General features: G+C 47.3%; 1 protein-coding gene across 1 annotated transcript in view; it reads left to right on the top strand.

The window, feature by feature from the left end:
- The window catches only part of DDX46 (DEAD-box helicase 46), an 83257-nt gene that overhangs the window by 25788 nt on the left and 36158 nt on the right, over positions 1 to 21311 (top strand). Inside the window, exons 9-10 of the mRNA XM_040442308.1 lie at positions 4267 to 4387; positions 17811 to 17986. Coding sequence (XP_040298242.1) covers positions 4267 to 4387; positions 17811 to 17986 — 297 coding nt within the window. The remainder of the gene's footprint in view (positions 1 to 4266; positions 4388 to 17810; positions 17987 to 21311) is intronic.

Here is a 21311-nt window from a genome sequence, read left to right as displayed (position 1 = left end):
ACCAGAGCGGTCGGGGCTTCCTGGGCTCAGCGAAATCTAGCTTCGGCTGAACAATTGTGTAAGGCGGCCACCTGGTCTTCTTTGCACACTTTCACCAAGTTCTACAAGGTGAACACTTATGCATCGGCGGATGCTGCTTTGGGCAGCCTGGTCTTGCAGGCGGTGGTGCCTTAATGCCTATGGTGCTTTAATTCTTCTTGGGTTGTGGTCCCTCCCTATTTGTGGACTGCTTTTGAACGTCCCAAGGTTTCCTGTGTCCCCCAAGGAATTGGGCGAGAAAACGAGATTTTTGTATAACTTACCAGTAAAATCTCTTTCTCGCTCTTCCTTGGGGGACACAGCACCCACCCATTGTTTTGGTTGCCCTGACGGGAGTTTTGACTTGTTGGTGTTTATTTGGTTGATCCTTGCCTTTGTTTTAACTACTTGGGCACATAACTGGTAGTCGCTCGCTCCAGGCTGAGGGTATAGCTGCTGGAGGAGGGGCTTAACAGTCTTTCACTTAGTGTCACGCCTCCTATGGAGATGAGCTATACCCAAGGTTTCCTGTGTCCCCCAAGGAAGAGCGAGAAAGAGATTTTACTGGTAAGTTATACAAAAATCTCGTTTTCTCGCCCATATTCAATGGGGGACACAGGAACCGTGGGTATAGCCATGTCCTCTAGGAGGCGTTGACACTAGTAAAAGCTGTTAGCTCCTCCCCTGGCAGCTATACCCCCTCCAGCCTGGAGAGAGAGCTTCAGTTTTTTCTAGTGTTAATAGGAGGCAAGACCTCCCTGCTCTGCAGTGATCTCCTGAAGATTTTTTATTTTAGCTTATTTTTTTCCTTTTTCAGATGTGAAAACAGTGAACGCCTCGCCTCCCTGTTCTCCCGGGGTCGAGTTGCACCAGTGCTGGTCACCCGCACTGCTGCCTCCCCCACAGAAGACAAGGTGGACCAGGGCAGCCTCGCTCCCCTGCATCCCGCCAGCCAAGGGGTCACCCATCCAAGCCCCCTTTTCCAGCGTCCTGCCACTACGGTGTCAGTAGCTGAAGGGGTCACCCTGCTGTACCAGAGGAGGGGTGAAGAGAGGTGAGTACACTGGGCTAGGTAAGTATGTCCCTTCTGCGTCGCTCCCTCCCTGGTGACAGTAATACAGAGGTTAACAAGGCACAGGGCTTCAATAGCCCAGCACTATCCTTCCATAGGCGGAGTGTTGCACATCACCGTGCTTCTGTTGCATTACCCCCTTCCGCAAGTGATAGCGGGGAATAAATAAATAAACATCTTCGGATGCTGCAATTCTGTGGCACCACGGCTCTAGGTGCCTTCGCTTATTTCCAAGGGGGGGCGTGGCAACAGTTGGTACTCGCAGGTTCCCGGCACTGTTACCTTGGTGCTATATGGGTGCCACCAGTGGACACGGTGGCTATTCCTTTCTTTGGTGCTGGTTCCGCGCATGATTATAACATCCTCTGTCTTCTCAGTGGGTTCCTAGCATCACTTTATGTCCTAGAGACCACCCCCATCTCCATGGGCCTCCGTTGTTCCAGTCGGTCATGGTTTTGTCCGCATCAATACGTAGTGCGTACACCATTGCAAATATATGGGAAGTACGTTCCAGCGAGTCAAGTGTTTTCGCTGACTCCGCATTCTCTATCCTCTACTCCCCCTTCCCTGGGAAAGTGCTTATGCTGTCACTCAGGTTTAGCTCCTACAGCTTGTTCTACTCCACAGGTGCAGCTTTTCTAATGCTAGAGTTCGTGGTTGTTCCAGTGGGACACCCCCCTTCAGGTAGGGGTCCTACCCTGGCGCTAGCTTGGCAGTTGCGCCTGTTCTGCGCCCTTCCAGGTGGAGTTTTAAGGTTAGCTCTACTTAACTGGGGCAGTATGGTACGTGGCTTCTACAGATAGTCTCAGGCTTCCCCCTCAGTTTTGCGCTAACTGGGCAAGCACTGGCTACTACTGTGGGAGAGGTGTTGCTCACAGCTCTTTTTTGTCAGCCGGTGGACTCTTTTAACACTGAATTCAGGGGCCTCTGCAGATGACCCCCTCCTCTCCGGGGGTATGGGGCTAGCAATAGAGTCTGACTCCACTTGCCTGGCTTCCTCCTTAGGCAGAATGTTTTTGCACAGCCCCTTAATCCTTGGCTACTTCTGTATAGCGCCAGTCTCAGACGGGGAATGGGCTTAAACCTAGCCTATTTTTATCCTGTCTTTTCCTCCTCTGGCTCAAGGTTCATAGCCATTCCGCATGCCTTGGTAGTTCCTACATTGCTACCTTCCCTCATCTGCATTTGCACAGGGTATTCGTTTGGTGGCCTTCCATTGTGGCGCCCTCCACATTCCTTCTCGTACAGGGACTCTTCCATCAGTCTGGGTGTGCTAACGGTATCTACACGAAAGCTTCCCACCTTTTCTCTCCAGAGCCAGAGTTCCGGAAGCATGTGGCGTGGACACCCTGATTCTTTTTGGTGGGAGTTCTCCCCCCTTACGTGTTTCTTCTCCTCCTTCCCAGGGTTCTACGGAGGATCCGGATGGAGGACATTCCGACAAATCCTAGTCGCTCTGAGTTGACCCCGTCGCGCATGGTATGCTGACCTCGTTCTCCTTCCTGGAGACGTCCCTTGGTCACTGCCACTCAGAGACTACCTTCTTTCGGGGTCCGGTCTTACATCAGCTTTCGATGACGGCGTGGCTATTAAAACCTCCATTCTGACGTGGAGAGGCTTTTCAGCGGATGTCTTCTGCACTATGATTCCGGCCAGAAAGTCTGCGTCGCCCAGGATCTATTGTGGGACCTGGAGGTCATCCCTGGGCTTCTGTGAAAGCCGGGACATCTCCTCCTTTCCTGTTTTTTCGCTCCCCATGGTCCTATCCTTCTACATTCAGAGTTGGACCTTGGTGTTTAGCCTTAGTTCCTTGATGGGTCAGGTGTTGGCGCTTCTGTCCTGGGTCAGCTGCCAGGGTACTCTGGTTTCCCGGGTGCCCATGGGGACCTTCCTTCTGGGAGGGGCACATACAGTTACTCTGTACCGTCCTTACAGCCTTGGATCTGTATGTAGTTCTCTCAGCCTTTCAGTCTTCTCCACTTGAGCCCTTGCGGGAGTTCTTACTCCGGCTCCTGTCCTAGAAGGTATTTTTTCTTGTGGCTATCACATCCATCAGGTGGGTGTCTAAGTTGGGTGTGCTCTCTTGCAAGATCCCCTTCCTGGTTTTTCTCAATGATACAGCAGTTCTCCAGCCCATTCCTTCTTCTCCCGAAGATGGTCTCTGACTTCCATATCAATGACTAAATTGTCCCTCCTTCACTGTCCCTTCCTTCGCACCCTACGGAAGGGAGTTACATTATGGATGTTGTCAGAGCTCTACTCATTGTTAGCAGCCTCCAGTCCCTCTCGGTGTACGGACCCCCTTTTTCTCTCCAGAAGGTCCTCGCTAGGGATTGGCGGCCTCCAATGGGCGATTGCACGTTGGATCGGTCTGCAAGTGCTGACGAATACCGCGCCCGGAGCAGGCTTCCACCCTTAGGTGTCACGGCTCGCTCTCCCAATGTGGTGAGCGCTTCTTGGGCTAGGCGGAATCGCGCTTCGGCTGCACAGTTGCGTAAGGTGGTTCCGATCCTCCTTACTCATGTTCACAAGAAATTACCAGGTGCATACTTATGCATCGATGGTCGCTGCATGGGTCGCGGATCTTGCAGGCGACAGTTCTTGGATGCCTGCAGGGACGCTTGCTTCCATGGGTCTGTGGCTTTTTCCCTCCCTGTGGACTGCTTTCGGATGTCCCACGGTTCCTGTGTCCCCCAATGAATATGGGTGAGAAAAGGAGATTTTTGTATAACTTACCAGTAAAATCTCTTTCTCGCTCTTCATTGGGGGGACACAGCACCCACCCAATATTGTTGTCCGGCCACAGTTGTAGCTGTTGCTGGTTTGGTCCCCGTTGGGTCCTTTTGACATGGTTGGTTTTCCATTTGTTTTCTCTTTATTTGGCTTGCTTCTCCTACGGCTTGTACACAAACTGAAGCTCTCTCTCCAGGCTGGAGGGGGTATAGCTGCCAGGGGAGAAGCTAACAGCTTTTACTAGTGTCAACCTCTCCTAGAGGACATAGCTATACCCACGGTTTCTGTGACCCCCAATGAAGAGCGAGAGAGATTTTACTGGTAAGTTATACAAAAATCTCCTCCTTTTTTATAGTCATTGAAAGCATATAATGTGTATTTAACATGAATTGGTAATCAAGTTCTTACTTCATGTCGTTTTTTTTTTTTTTTTTTCTTACCAGAGGTCAGTGCCTTCAGACTTGAACTTGAAGGAATTATAGTTAAGGGTAAAAATTGTCCTAAACCAATTAAATCCTGGGTGCAGTGTGGCATATCTATGAAGATCATGAATTCGCTGAAAAAGTAAGACATTTTCTCTCTGTACAGTACATTTAAATAACATTCTGGACCCATGACACTCCCCATGTGTAAAAATTTGGAAAATGCTGTAATTGTTCTCAGATTTCACTCCTGATGGGCCTCCTTGCCTCTCTGTTATGATTTAAACACTATGTCCATTGTTAGTGGCACGTCTTTAGACCTTTTACTTTCTGCCACAGAAGAAATTCCTTGTGTAGGCTGGGTGTTTCTGAATAGTACATGCTGCTGCAGAAAGGCTTTGTTAGCAGGGAAATAAACATATCATATTTTTAGACTATAAGACCCCTTTCACGCAGGTGCAATGCGTGAGGTGAACGTATTGCACCCCCACTGAATCCGGATCCATTCACTTGAATGGGGCTGTTCAGATGAGCAGTGATTTTCACGCATCACTTGTGTGTTGCGTGAAAATCGCAGCATGTTTTATATTCAGCGATTTTAATGCAACGTAGGCCCCATATAAATGAATGGAGATGCGTGAAAATCACAAGCAAGTGCGGATGCGATTTTCACGCATAGTTGCTAAGGGGACGAGTTACCCGGGACCCCATTTACTTTATTTTCCATTATAACATGGTAATAATGGAAAATAATAGCATTCTTTAATTCAGAATTCTAAGTAAAAGGTCCATTGTGGGGTTAAAAAAAACAACAACAAAAAACATGTAACTCACCTCATCCACTTGATCGCGCAGCTGGGCTCTTCTTTCTTCTTCCTTCTTGCAGGACCTGGCTGGAAAATGACCTTTGGTGATGTCATTGCGCTCACCACGTGGTGAGCTCAGTGATGTCAGCGCAGGTCCTGCTGAATGAAGATAGAAGTCGATGACATCACCAAAGGTCCTTTTCCAGCCAGGTCCTGAAGAAGAAGTAAGAAGACGAGCCCGTCTGCGCGATCAAGTGGATGAGGTGAGTTACTTTTAATTTATTTTTAACCCCACAATGGCCTTTTTACTTGGCATTCAGAATTAAAGAATGCTATTATTTTCCATTTTATAACCATGTTATAATGGAAAATAATAAAATATACAGAACACCGATCCCAAACCCGAACTTCAGTAAAGAAGTTCGAGTCTGGGTACCACAGTAATTAATTTTTTATTTTTTTTTATCATGCACATGCAAAACGCATTGCACCCGCACGATCAAAACTGACTGCAATTGCGTACTTACTCACGCGATTTCCCCTGATCGCAGACGCAACGCATCCGGGCACGCTTGTCTGCAAGGGCCTAAGACACACTTTTAAGCAAGAAAAGAATCTTGTGGTTCAGCTTTGCCTGACCCCCTAACTGCCTTTCCTTTTTCTCGCCCATTTTCCTTGGGGGACACAGGAGACCTTGGGTATAGCTCAGCTCCCTAGGAGGCGTGACACTAAGTGAAAACTGTTAAGCCCCTCCTCCAGCAGCTATACCCTCAGCCTGGAGAGAGAGAGACTACCAGTTTTTGCTTAGTGTCCAAGGAGGCAAGACACTCCCTGCTCTGCAGGGCTGTTTTTTTTTCTCTCCTTTTTATAATATTTTTATTTTTTTATTTTTTCTTCTCTTCAGGGACAACAGAGACTCACTAGACCTCTCTTTCTCCTGGGGTCGAGCTGCGCCAGTGCCGGTCATCCGCACTGCTGCCTCCCCCACAGAAGCCAAGGTGGACCAGGGCAGCCTAGCTCCCCTGCATCCCGCCAGCGTAAGGATTGCCCGCACGCCAAGTCCCTCTTCCAAGGTCCTGCCACTACGGTGCCAGTAGCTGAAGGGGCGACCCTGCTGGAAAGGACCGAGGGTGAAGAAGGCTGATGGTGAGAGAGTGGCTTCTCCAGCCCAACTAAGCCCCCCCCCCCATACTCAGGCAGACTGGCTCCTGGGGTGTCTCCTGTCCTACAATCATCCTCTCCCCTGAAATGGCTGATAACAGGGGGCATGCTCGGGCAGGCTGGCTCCTGGGTGTCGCAAGGGCTGCAATCCATGCTCCCAGCTTTCCCTCCTGAGGCCAGCATGTACATTCGGGCGCCGCTCCGGGTCCCTCCTGACCCCGTCCGACCGTCGGTACTTCCCGTTCGGCCGGGCGCCACAAATTTAGGCCCCGGCTTCACGGCCTACTAGGCCGCAATTCTGGCCTTTCTTCTCCAGGCCCCCTGACTCTTGCGGCCCGCTGGGTGGGCACCCGCGGCCGGCCCACCGCCGCAAATTTAGGCCCCTGGTCTTGATTACAGGGGGAGGGAACTTCTCCCAGGCGCGAATTCTTCGCTGTGCCGCCCCCAGGCCGGATCTCGGTTAACCCCTTAGGTACCGGTCATCTCCATGGGCTGGCTCCCGTATAGAGGAGGTCCTCTGAGATCCGGGCCTTCCTCATGGGCCTGTATGGTGGCCCCTTCCTACCTCTCAGAGAGGCTGTGTCATTTAAAAAATAATAATAATAAATCCGTATTAAGTTTGTACGCTATGGCATTCTTGTTGGCTGCGCTGGACACTGCAGCCTGCTCTCTGTAGAGCTGGCCATGTGCATGCCCCCCTTCCCTGGGCGGGAATCTTGCACCCCGCCTCGAGTACACTGTCGACCGGGTGCATGTGCCCTTTCTATAGGCGGAATTCCGCACTCACCGGTTACGGTACTGGCCTTGTGCATGACTTCCCCCTTCCTAGGTGGAATACTCCACTCTCCCTTGCTGCAGGCTGGCCATGTGCATGACCCCCTTCCATAGGCGGAATACTGCACTTTCACCGGCTACTGTGCTGGCCATGTACACGACCTCCTTTCATAGGCGGAATTCGGCACTCACTGGAGGTGCTGGCCACGTGCACAACCTCCTTCCATAGGCGGAATTATGCACGCTCACTGGATTCGCTGCAGGCCATGTGCATGCCTCCTTTCCTTAGGCGGCATAATGCGCTCTCACTGCCTGTGGTTGTTCTCTCGCCGGTACGTTGCTGGCCATGTGCATGACCCCCTTTCATCGGCGGGGTGCTTGCACTCACTGGATGCGGTGCTGGCCATGTCATGACCCCATTCCCTGGGTGGAATACTTGCACTCCCACTGGATGCAGTGCTGGCCATGTGCATAACCACCCCTCATTCCATAGGCGGAATTTTGGTACACTCAAGGCTGACCTTGTGCATGTACCCTTTCATTGGCGGGGTAGTTGCACGCTCACGGGATACGGTGTTAGGTGGATTATTACACTATCACTTAATGCGATGGTATCCATGTGCATGCCCCCCCTTCCCTAGGCGGACTTCCTGCGTTCCTACTAGATTCAGTGCGGCCATGTGCATGACCCCCTTCTGGGGGCGGAATATGGTATGCCCTACCTCTCTGAAGTCGGTACTGGTCTTGGGCATCACCCCCTTCTTAGGCGGGCCTTTACACTCTTGCCGAATGCAGTGTTTGCCAGGTGCATATCCCCCTTTTCTAGGCGGACTGCTTGCGTTCCATCGCATACTGTACTAGTCTTGTGCATGACTCCCTTCCAGGCGGCATATTGCACTTCTGTAGATACTGTGGGGCTCTGTCAATGGCCCCCTTCCCAGAGTGAATATTTACAGTGGGTGAACATTCATGCGCGCTCTGTACATTGTATGGGCCGTATATGCCTTCTCCTCCCGTAGGTGGGTTGGCATTCTCACTGCTTACGGGGCTGACCGTACGTATGCCCCCTTCCTCCCTCGACATACGGGTGTTCTGCCTTTGAGCTGTTCTACTCTGACTACCCTGTTACCCACTCCTCCTTTCGGTTGGAGGGGTTATGCCAGCGTCTGCCTCGACTGCTTCTTCTTGCCGGCTCTGTTTTGGCTCCTGCTCAGGGCATATCCTTCTGATGTGGCTTCTGCCCTGGTCAGGCTTCAGAGGCTGTTCCTTCACAGCCCTCTCCTCGGGAGAGTATGGTTGTTGACTTGGATGGTTCCGAAGTTCCTGTTGTGACCTCGGACAGTCTCCCTCGTTCACACTAGCTGTACTGGCCGTGTGCCTACTTACCGTGCCTACTGCGTTCTGTCCTCATGCTTAGCTGACAGATTGTGTTTTTCCCCTCACCCATGACGGCACCCAGTGCGACTCAGGACCTCCCATCAGGACAGGAAACCTGAGAAGATAAAAAGGACACACCTCCACCCAACACCAGTTCAGGTTTCCTGTCCTCCGGATGGGAGTTCCTGAGAAGCAGCAGTAATACTGCACGACATACCTCAGAAGAAGAAGCACCAGCGCTGGGGGGGGTCTGTGGCTATGCCGTGGGAAGACCTATCCCTGGGGAGCGGTAGTTCTGTGGCCGTGCCGGAAGCCGCTCCCCACAAGTCTGCCTGCGCCCGCACTCGCTGCCGGTCCTGCGGGGAGCCGCTGTGGCCGTGTTCAGGCGGCTCCCCATGCCGGTTTGCCCAGTTTGAGAATGGCGCCCGCGCGTCTGAGCGCTTATGCGCATGCGCGGGGCCATCTTTCAGGGCTGGCCGATGACGTCGGGGGGCGGGGCTTCTCCCTTGACGCGCAGGACCCGGAAGTGAGGGCCGAGGCGCGTCTTTTAAATCTATAAATGCGGCCGCAGGTGCAGGCAGCCAGCGGAGGCACAGTGTGTTTGTGCTGAAGTAGGATCCAGCTAGCAAGCATGTCGGAGCCTACAGATGGACGCGCTGAACCCCTGGACCCCTTGAGGCCTGCAAGTCCGGTACTGGTCCTAAGGATGGGGAAGGAAAAATTCACATGGTGAGAACGTTCCTTTTTTTTACTAATAAGGTGTTTCTGTCTTAGATCCCAAAGCCTCCAAAAAAGTCGTCTTCCAAGTCAAAACACAAAGAGTGTGCAGATTGTAAGACGACTCTATCTGCATCCTATCAGAAGCCTCTGTGTACGGCATGTATAGACAAACTGGTAGCGGAGCAGTCCCAGACCCTTACAAGATCTATGAGGTCCTTAATTAAAGCATCCTTCAAGACATTCAGTAAAGGCCGTGCCAGATCCCCGGATAAAGCCACAGAATGTGATAGTATGGAAATGGACTCATCCGATAGTGAGGCCAGAGAATCCGGGCAGCTAGATTCCAGTAATTCAGATTCCTCGGACGAGGAATATTCAGGGAAGTCCTTCTTTTCCCCTGACGATACGCAGCCATTATTAAAAGCGGTCCGAGCAACTATGCAGCTGGAGGACATTAAGCAGACCAGATCAGTTGCGGATCAGGCCTTCCAGGCATTAGGCCCTAAAAAGCATAGGGTTTTTTCTATGCATGAAAGCATGCAGGCGATTATTAAAAAAGAGTGGAAAAATCCTGACAGAAAGTTCTTCATACCTTCCTCTGTTAAAAGAAAATACCCTTATGAAGAAAAAGTGTCCTCAAGTTGGGATAGGGCCCCTACGGTGGATGCGCCAGTCGCCAAAATTGCAAAAAAGTCTGCCCTCCCATTTGATGATTTAGGTTGTCTTTCTGACCCGTTAGATAAAAAAGCGGACATATATCTTAAACGGGCTTGGGAGACATCGGCCGCCTGTCTCAGACCGGCAGTCGCAGCCACCTGGGTTTCCCGGTCGCTGAGATTATGGATTGACCAGCTAGAGTCACATCTTAAAGAAAAAAGACCTAGAGAAGAGCTCCTAGCTTCTCTCCCCACCTTCTCAAAAGCAGCTGATTTTTTAACGGATGCCTCCACTGATGTGATGCGCTTTTCCGCCAGAGCCTCTGCTATGACAAATGCGGCTAGAAGAGCTATTTGGCTTAGATCCTGGAAGGGTGACCAGGGATCTAAGGCCAGACTCTGTGCCCTTCCGTGTGAAGGCGACAGATTATTTGGGTCATCTTTAGATGACATCCTGGAGAAGGCCTCTGACAAAAAAAGGGGGTTTCCTGTCCCTCAGAAGCCCCCCTTTTTTCGTAGGCCCCAGCAGAGCTTTAGAAGGCAGAGGGGCAAGCCCTACGATAGGAAAGAGAGAGATCGATTTCAAAGGAAATCTAGCGGCTTTCTTTTCAAATCCCAGGATAATAAAAAAGATAAGCAGCAATGACGCCGGGCTCCAAGTTGGGGGGAGACTCTCTTCCTTTCTCCCTGCTTGGTCAAAGGTCACCCAAAACAAATGGGTGTTGGGAGGGATAGCAGAGGGAGTCAGATTGGAGTTTCTCTCCTACCCCCCAAATTTCTTCACCCCTACTCCCCACTCTTTCTAGTAAAGAAACCCAATGGGTCCTTTCGAATGATTCTAAATCTAAAACGACTAAACAAATTCCTGAAATACAAAAGATTCCGGATGGAAACGATAAAAACAACTATAGACCTGCTATACAAAGATTGCTGGATGGCAAGTATAGATTTAGAGGATGCTTATTACCACATCCCTATTCATCCCTCCTCCCAAAGGTATTTGAGAACGGCAGTCCAAGTAAAGGGCCAGCTTCTGCATCTGCAATACAGGGCCCTCCCGTTTGGGGTCTCACAAGCCCCGAGAATTTTTACAAAGATTGTGGCGGAGATGGTGGCATTCCTCCGATTGTCCAGGATAGTGTTAGTACCCTATCTGGACGACTTTTTGTTCATAGCCCAGACGAAGGTACAGTTACAGACGGATCTTGTCCTGGTGTGTTCTCTACTGAAAGATCTGGGATGGAAGATCAATCGAGAAAAGTCTTGCCTAACCCCCTCTCAAAATTGTGTATTTTTAGGGATGCAGCTAGATTCCAGGGCTCAGAAAACATTCCTTCCTCAGAAGAAAATAGTTTCAACAAAGAAACATGTTTGGATCCTTTTCCGCTCCTTCCGATGTTCCATCAGGAAGGCGATGGCAGTATTAGGGCACCTGACGGCTACGATTCCCGCAGTGCCGTTTGCTCAGATTCACACAAGATCGTTACAGTGGGATATCTTAAAGAAATGGAATGGTCTTCCACAAACACTAGAGGAAAAATTTCATCTCTCCTCCGGAGCAAGGTATTCCCTCCTATGGTGGACATCCGAGAAGAATCTTTCGACAGGGATGCCCTGGTCCTTCATAGAACCCATACGGATAACAACAGATGCCAGTCCGTGGGGTTGGGGGGCTCATTCAGATGGGAAATATTGGCAGGGAAGATGGGATCTAAGAACCCGAGCCTGCACATCAAATTACAAGGAACTCAGGGCAGTAGAAAGAGTTCTAAGGGTGGCAGTCCCAGATGTCTTGGACAAAAAACTGGTCTTTTACTCGGACAATTCAACAACAGTGGCCTATATAAATCACCAGGGCGGAACAAAAATACCATCCCTAATCTTCCTCTGCCAGGAAATTTTCAAAATAGCAGAAGACAGAAACCTGCTCCTATCTGCAATACATCTAAAGGGAAAAGAGAACACGGTGGCCGACTTTTTAAGCCGAGTGGAACTCAGCCAGGCAGAGTGGAGTCTGAACGAAGAAGTCTTTTCCCAGATTGTCTTAAGGTTTGGGACTCCAACTATAGACCTCTTCGCTACCCGGAAGAACAGGAAGACAGAGAGGTTCTTCTCTTTAAATCACACAGAGAACCCCACGGCCGTGGACAGTCTGGCCCAGGATTGGAGCCGAGAACGAGGCTATGCCTTCCCACCTATTTCCCTAATTCCTCACGTACTGAAGAAGGTACGGAGGGAGGGAGCCTCTATAATCCTGGTAGCCCCGAAATGGCCCAAAAGGATCTGGTACTCCACCCTGTTAAATCTAGCCAGAAGCCCCCCCTGGATGATCCCTCCAAGGGAGGACCTCCTTCTCCAGGGGCCTGTATGCCACCCCAATCCGGAGATTCTACAATTGGCAGTGTGGAGTTTGACAGGGGCATCTGGTTGAGTAGAGGGCTCTCTAACAAGGTTGTTTCCACCCTTTTAGGCAGTAGGAAAGCTACAACAGCCAGGAAATATAATAGAGTGTGGAATATCTTTGCTTCCTTTCTAGGGTCTAGCCCTGATCCATTTAAACCTCCAGAAATACCTAAAGTTTTAGACTTCTTGCAGGCAGGGTTAGACAAGGGACTCAAAGCCTCCACCCTAAAAGTACAGGTATCCGCCTTGAGCTATTTTTTCGACTATCAGTTAGCAATGCATCCTTGGGTCAAACGTTTTCTTTCTGCCGCAGCCAGAATCCATCCTTCTGTAAGGCCTCTTTCCCCTCCATGGGATTTAAACAGGGTCTTGACAGCCCTAACCGATAAGCCATTTGAGCCCTTGTTAGAGATCCCAATTGACATCCTGTCCATTAAAATGGCTTTTCTACTGGCAATCACCTCTGCTAGGAGGGTCTCGGAGATCCAAGCCTTCTCTGCACATCCACCATATACTGTCATCCAGGACAATCAAGTAGTAATTAGGCCCCTGCCTTCCTTCCTTCCCAAAGTTGTCTCAGATTTTCACAGGAGCCAGGACATTGTGTTGCCTTCCTTTTTTTCCTAACCCCTCCAATAGCAGGGAAAAAAGTTTGCATTCCTTGGACGTTAAAAGATGCTTGTTAGTTTACCTGGATGTTACGTCTTCATGGAGGAAAGACGAGAACCTTCTTGTCCAGTTTTTAGGGAAGAATAGGGGTAAAAAAGCATCCTGCGGGGTTATTGCCAGATGGGTAAAGAAGGCCATAACAAGGGCTTACATCTCCTTGGGTCTTTCCCCTCCTTCTGGGTTCGGGGCCCATTCTACTCGGGCAGTGTCTACTTCATGGGCTGAAAGAGCTGATGTGTCCTTAGCTCAGATTTGTAGGGCAGCTACGTGGAGTTCCCCACATACCTTTCTCAGACATTATAGGTTGCAGCTCCATTCTGACGCCTCATTTGGGCAGAAGGTCCTGCAGGCCGTAGCCCCCCCCTAGACTCTACTTATAGTCTATCTCGCACTGGGTGCCGTCATGGGTGAGGGGAAAACAACATTACTTACCGGTAATCGTTTTTCTCGATACCCATGACGGCACCCGATAGTTCCCTCCCCATATATAGATACAGATACTTTATATATTTTTATAAATGTATCCGTATCAGTCAGGTCTATATGAAGTAATATAGATTTAAAAAAAAAAAAAAAAAAAAAAAAATAAGAGGGTCTTTAATCCCTTATCACTTCTCTCCGGAGAACAATTTATTTCTTCCACTGGTGTTGGGTGGAGGTGTGTCCTTTTTATCTTCTCAGGTTTCCTGTCCTGATGGGAGGTCCTGAGTCGCACTGGGTGCCGTCATGGGTATCGAGAAAAACGATTACCGGTAAGTAATGTTGTTTTCTGTTCTAGGTGGGGGGTCCTGCTGTAAACTTACCTTCTCAGTAAGTTGACCCCCAGGCTTGAATCTAGGTCTCTACAGTGGTAACGGTAGCGCTTCCGGCACTTACCTACTATTCCTTGCCATATTGGCCCTTAACTGGTAGGCCGTAGTCTCTCACTCCCTGTACTGGTAATCCATTCGCTCGGGTCTGAGGTAGTGATGGTGCCCTCAATTATACCTCATCTGTCTCGAGGTTAGTTGTCTCTGCCTTACCTGCCGTTTTTTGCTCCGCGACTACTATCTTCCTGTTGTACTGGGAGTAGCTGCATTGCGTTCTACAGCAAGGCCATCTTCATCCCTTCCTGCTGTTGTCCCTGCTTGAGGACTACTCTTCGGTCAATGATTGTCCTTAAATCTCCCTCACAGGAATGGTAGAACCCCTTCCTCCTGTGGCACCATTGATATGGACTTTTAGACTGACTTGTCCTGGCATCTGTCAGCTACTGGACGGACCCCTTCGGTTCCTTCCGTCCGCTCTTCTGCTCCCCCACTCCGGGTGGCTACGGGAAGAAGTTGCTCATGGGCTGATGGACCAGCTTTGCCGGACTCTTCCGCCCGTGCTACTGGTCTGCGCCTGATCACGTCGGTTCTTTTCTCGCTTGCCTAGGCGATTTCCAGCGGGCACGCTGTTTTTCGCTCTCGGCCGTGCTTCGTCCAGGATCAATTATCGGACTTGGAGATCTTGCCTGCGGTTCTGTGGGAAGCTGGGCGTTCCCCCCCCCCCCACTCCGCCCTTCTCTCCCCACTGTTCGGTCCTTTCTCCAGTCCGACCTGGGACTGGGACTCTGTTCTTTGAAGGGTCAAGTGTCGGCGCTATCCATCCTCCTCCGGCGTCCCCTGGCCCCTCTCGGGCCTGTCAAGACCTTCATCTACGGGGTGGCTCATTGGTTCCTCTGTACCGTCCCCCGGTATCGCCCTGGGAACTAAATACTGTGCTCTCGGCGCTCCAAGCTTCCCCCTTCGAGCTGTTACAGAAGATCTCTCTAGGCCTTCTGTCCTGTAGGTCCTGTTCCTTGTGGCCATCATGTCTCTCAGATGGCCTTTTTTTTTTTTTTTCTTCTTGTTCCGAGCCTTTCTGTCCTTCCCCACGACAAGGCTGTTTTCCATCCCATCCTTTCCTTTCTTCTGACGGTGGTATCTGCCTTTCTTCTCGACGAGGCCATCGTCCTCCCTTCCCCTTCCCACCCCTGGGAACGGACACTGCGCTGCTTGGACGTTGTTCGGGCCTTGAAGGTTTACTTGAAGATCACCGGCTCCTTTCGGTGCTCACTCTTTTTGTGGTAACGGAAGGTCCGCGCATAGGGTTGCTGGCCTCCAAGGTGGCTTTTGCCCGCTTCATCAATTGGCTATTGCGGAGGTTACCGCACGAGGGGCAAGGTTCCGCCTTTCGGTGTCGCCGCTCATTTCACCAGAGCGGTCGGTGCCTCTTGGGGCCAGAGACATCGGGCTTCGGCCGAACATTTGTGCACGGTGGCCACTGTTTTTTATTGCATGCCTTTACCAAGTTCTACAGGGTGCATACTCATGCATCGGCGGATGCTGCCTTGGGCCGCCTGGTTTTTACAGGCGGCGGTTCTTTGATGCCTACGGGTGCTTCGCTTTGGAGCTGTGGTCCCTCCCCTCTTGGGACGTCAGAGAGCAGTCCAAGGTCTCCTGTGTCCCCCAAGGAAAATGGGTGAGAAAACAAGATTTTTGTATAACTTACCGGTAAAATCTTTCTCGCTCTTCCCTGGGGGACACAGCACCCACCCACCCATTCATTTGTTTTTTTTCTACACTGTTACAGACTTGGTTTACCCCGTTGGGTAGTTTTGGCTGGTTGGTTCCACATTGTTGGTCATTGCCTTTTTCTCACTACTTGGACACGCAACTGGCAGTCTCTCTCTCCAGGCTGAGGGTATAGCTGCTGGAGGAGGGGCTTAACAGTTTTCACTTAGTGTCACGCCTCCTAGGGAGCTGAGCTATACCCAAGGTCTCCTGTGTCCCCCAAGGAAGAGAGAGAGAGAGAGATTTTACTGGTAAGTTATACAAAAATCTTTTCTTTTTTTTTATAAATCTGTCAGCCCCTCCAAACTGGAGTAAGTGGTGCTGAGATCGGTTCTGTAAGTTTTATCTTCATATTCTCTTCCATTCTGACACTGTGCTCCCACAAACCAGCAGCAAAATGCATTGAGAGGACTGCTCTTCGATACATTTTACTGCAGGGTTGTCTGAGCACAGCAGCAGAAATAAAGGGAGTATGAAGATAAAACCTAGATAACCAGACTGTGTCCCTTACGCACGCTATACACCACTTACTCTAGTTTTGGGGATGACGGATTCCTTTTAAAGAAACGTGTTGTCCCAAAATGCTGTGCAATGTTCAGGTAGAATGTTATAGAGCAGGAGGAGCTGAGCAGATTGATATACAGGTTTATGGGAAAATATTCAGTATAACTTGTAATTTATACAGTTAAACCTCGCCTTCCCTGTATGTTTAATTATGCAGAGTTAGCTGTCGATCACTTAATGGCACTGCCCACATGACTCCTAAGCGAAATGGCTCCTTTAATAGTCCAAACTGTGTATATCAGGATAAATCTACCACACCAAATAGAGCATATACACAGTACCACAATTCATTTTAACCCTTGGGATACCGGAAGTTTAGTTTTTGCGTTTTCATTTTTCTTCCCTACCTTCCTTGAGCCATAACTTTTTATATTTCCATTCACATAGCTGTATGATGGCAAGAGCAGGACAAGTTGTACTTTCTAATGCCACCATTAATTATGGCATACAACATAGTGGGAAGCGGTAAAAATATTCCAAATGGGGTGTAATTGGAAAAATCTGCATTTCCTCCACCATTTTACGGGGTTTTTCCCACTGCGTTCTGTTTGCGGCAAAACTGACCTGTGTCCTTCATTCTCTGTCAGCACGATTACAGCGATACCCCATATATAGCATTTTATTACATTTGTTTTGGGTAAGAGAAGCAAAGGCCATTTTGACCCTTTTTCTGTTATGCCATTTGTGTATTGGAAAAATATTTTAATAGTATGGGTGTTTTTGGTCGCGGTGATACCCATGTTATTTTTTTATCACATGGAAAGGGGGGTGATATAAACTTTTTTTATATGTATTTTTTTTACTTGACGTGTGTGTGTGTGTGTGTATATATATATATATATATATATATATATATATATATATATATATATATATATATATATATATTATTGACGCTCATATTTGAGCATACAAAATCCATATTTTTAATTTAGAACAATCATAAATTTTTTAAATGCATATATTACTTACTATTGCTCAGGCTGAGAGCATTTACCCAAATTACCGTCATCCTCATTGGCCACCGAGGATGCCGGTAACAAGCTTGGAAGCATACTCTTCTGGGTTATTGTCCCTTTAGATGCCGTGATCTTGCTTGATATCCTTATATTAATCTGTACAAATAACATTTAAATATCAGTAGCAAATATGCAATACTAGAACCAGACTGGGTGTGTAACATTTAGAATCACAATGCATAGATTCCCATTAGCATTAGCACGGCCCAGACCAAAATCTCTCACCGCAAGCAATATAGCTATATTGACCTACAGGATAAAGTGCCTAGTGCAAAAAACATATGAAAGCCAAACACATAAGGGAATGCACACTGCATCTTAATACTGACCGGTGTAGTTTGGGCCCTGATGGATGTTTTGCATCTCGCTTCCTCTGAGGAGGTGAGATGTGAAATGCGTGTCGGGGCCTGTACTACACTGGCTGGTATTAAGATATTCGCACTCTTGCCATCTTCACGCATAAAGCTGTGATGTTACTGTTCCTTAGAAAGCCTTTAAAAAGCTGTGTGGTGCCTCTGTCCACCTCTCTAAGGTGACATTCAGATATCAGAACAATTTGCACTTCCAAGCCGTTTTATGCATTTACTAGAAATGGTACTTGCCGCCGGTAAAAAGAACGGATATCGGCATTTTCACAAATCGGACGCGTGTTGCATTGTTTGAACAGCTTCTGTGGCCCTATCATACACCTGATGGTAGGGTGCCCCATTGATCAGATTTTGGTGATCTTATCCTGAGGATAGGTCGTTAATAGTTACTTTGTAGAAAACCCTTTCATCACATTCAGAGTGAAATTAGTTACCTGCAACCATTTTAATGAAGTGTTCATTCTTTCATCAGACATGCATATGAGAAACCAACACCAATCCAGGCGCAAGCAATTCCTGCAGTCATGTCTGGTCGTGATTTAATTGGCATTGCTAAAACTGGAAGTGGAAAAACAATTGCCTTTCTTCTGCCTATGTTTCGCCATATTATGGACCAGAGACCCCTTGAAGAAGCGGAAGGACCAATTTGTAAGTGTTTTAATAAAGTTATTATAATTTTTTTTATATATATAGACATTCCCCTCATTCAGTTGACCAAAACAAAAATGTACCATGTGTTCCATTAAAGGGGTTGAACCAAGCTTAACCCTTTCTACCCCGTGCCAGTTTTCACCTTCCTGCCCAGGCCATTTTTTTGAAATCAGACATGTCACTTTGTGGTAATAACACTTTTTTATTTATCCAAGCCATTCTGAGATTGTTTTCTCGTGACACATTGTACTTCATGATAGCCATAAATTTTAGTCAATATATTTCACCTTTTATTTATGAAGAAATCCCCAAATTTCAATTTCTCTGCTTTTAAAACAGTGATGCCTCATTAATATTTATTGCTTAACATTCCCCATATGTCTACTTTATATTGGCATAATTTTGGAAATGTCCATTTTTTTTAGGATGTTAGAAGGCTTAGAAATTTAGAAGCAAATCTTAAAATTTTTAGGAATTTCCAAAACCTACTTTTTATGGACCAGTACAGGTCTGAAGTCCCTTTGTGGGGCTTAACCCCTTAAGGACACAGCTTTTTTTACACCTTAGGACCAGGCCATTTTTTGAAAATCTGACCAGAGTCCCTTTAAGTGCTGATAACTTTAAAACGGTTTGACTTATCCAGGCCGTTCTGAGATTGTTTTTTCGTCACATATTGTACTTCATGACACATATTGTACTTCATGACACTGGTAAAATGGAGTCACTGGTAAAATTGCACCAAAAAATACCTAATTTAACAAAAATTTGAAAAAAATTAGCAAATTTCAAAGTTTCAGTTTCTCTACTTCTGTAATACATAGTAATACCCCCAAAAATTGTGATGACTTTACATTCCCCATATGTCTACTTCATGTTTGAATTGTTTTGGGAATGATATTTTATTTTTTGGGGATGTTATAAGGCTTAGAAGTTTAGAAGCAAATCTTGAAATTTTTCCGAAATTTACAAAAACTTAATTTCTAGGGACCAGTTCAGGTCTCAAGTCACTTTGCGAGGCTTACATTATAGAAACAACCCAAAAATGACCCCATCTAAGAAACTACACCCCTCAAGGTATTCAAAACTGATTTTGCATACGTTGTTAACCCTTTAGGTGTTGCACAAGAGTTATTGGCAAATAGGGAGGAAATTTGAGAATTTCATTTTTTTGTCTAATTTTTCATTTTAACCCATTTTTTCCACTAACAAACCAAGGGTTAACAGCCAAACAAGACTATCTTTATTGCCCTGACTCTGCCGTTTACAGAAACACCCAATATGTGGCCGTAAACTACTGTACGGGCACACAGCGGGGCGTAGAGTGAAAGGTGCGCCGTTTGGTTTTTGGAGGGCTGATTTTGCTGGACAGTTTTTTTGGCACCATGTCCCATTTGAAGCCCCCTGATGCACCCCTAGATTATAAACTCCATAAAAGTGACCCCATCTAAGAAACTACACCCCTCAAGGTATTCAAAACTGATTTTACAAACTTTGTTAACCCTTTAGGTGTTGCACAAGATTTAATGGAAAATAGAGATACAATTTCAAAATTTCACTTTTTTGGCAGATTTTCCATTTTAATATTTTTTTTCCAGTTACAAAGCAAGGGTTAACAGCCAAACAAAACTCATTATTTATGGCCCTAATTCTGTAGTTTACAGAAACACCCCATATGTGGTCGTAAACAGCTGTACGGGCACACGGCAGGGCGCAGAAGGAAAGGAACACCATATGGTTTTTGGAAGGCATATTTTGCTGGACTGGTTTTTTTGACACCATGTCCCATTTGAAGCCCCCCTGATGCACCCCTAGAGTAGAAACTCCAAAAAAGTGACCCCATTTTAGAAACTACGGGATAGGGTGGCGGTTTTGTTGGTGCTAGTTTAGGGTACATATGATTTTTGGTTGCTCTATATTACACTTTTTGTGCGGCAAGGTAACAAGAAATAGCTTTTTTGGCACCGTTTTTTTTTTTTTCTTATTTACAACATTCATCTGACAGGTTAGATCATGTGGTAATTTTATGGAGCAGGTTGTCACGGACGCGGAGATACCTAATATGTATACAATTTTTTTTATTTATGTAAGTTTTACACAATGATTTCATTTTTAAAACCAAAAAAATGTTTTAGTGTCTCCATAGTCTAAGAGCCATAGTTTTTTCAGTTTTTGGGCGATTATCTTATGTAGGGTCTCATTTTTTGCGGGATGAGATGACTGTTTGATTGGCATCTATTTTGGGGTGCATATGACTTTTTGATTGCTTGCTATTACACTTTTTGTGACGTAAGATGACAAAAAATGGCTTTTTTTACACCGTTTTTATTTTTATTTTTTTACGGTGGTCATCTGAGGGGTTAGATCATGTGATATTTTTATAGAGCCGGGCGATACGGACGCGGCGATACCTAATATGTATACTTTTTTTTTATTTATGTAAGTTTTACACAATGATTTCATTTTTGAAACAAAAAAAATCATGTTTTAGTGTTTCCATAGTCTAAGAGCCATAGTTTTTTCAGTTTTTGGGCGATTATCTTGGGTAGGGTATGATTTTTGCGGGATGAGATGACTGTTTGATTGTTACAATTTTGGCGTACATGCGACTTTTTTGATCACTTTTATTACCTTTTTTGGGAAGTAAGGTGGGCAAAATTTCAATTTCATCATAGTTTTTTATTTTTTATTTTTATGGTGTTCACCGTTCGGGTAAAGTAACATGACCGTTTTATAGATCAGGTCGTTACGGACGCGGCGATACCAAACATGTGTAGGGAATTTTTATTTTTTTCATTTTTTATCAGTGATAAATGTGTTTTTTGATTTTTACTTTTTTTTTTCACTTTTATTCACTTTTTTTTGACCCAGACCCACTTGGTTCTTGAAGATCCAGTGGGTCTGATGTCTGTATAATACAGTACAGTACAATATATATTGTTCTGTACTGTATTTTACTTACACTGAACAGATCTATGCCTTTCAGCACAGATCTGTTCAGCACCATGGACAGCAGGACGCCTGAGAGGCGTCCTGTTGCCATGGGAACCTTCCCCGTCTGCTCAGTACTGCTCAGAACTTCGCAGACGGGGAAGGGTAAGGAGGGGATCTCTCGGGGGGCTCTCTGGGGGCTCTCTCCCTCTCCATCGGGGGGCTGCAAAGGCACAGCAGCCCCCCGATGGGAGAGGGAGGGAGCTCCCTGCGCTGTTAACCTTTTCCATACAGCGGTCCGTACGGACCGCTGTATGGAAAGGGTTAAACGGCTGACATCGCATCGCAGATGTCAGCCGTTTATACCAGGGTGCCAGCAATGTGCTGGCACCCT

The sequence above is a fragment of the Bufo bufo genome, chromosome 1 (genome assembly GCF_905171765.1).
Source record: "Bufo bufo chromosome 1, aBufBuf1.1, whole genome shotgun sequence".
Classification (NCBI taxonomy): Eukaryota; Metazoa; Chordata; class Amphibia; order Anura; family Bufonidae; genus Bufo; species Bufo bufo.
Note: the sequence above shows the minus strand (reverse complement) of the source record. Positions and strands in the feature narration are given on the sequence as shown.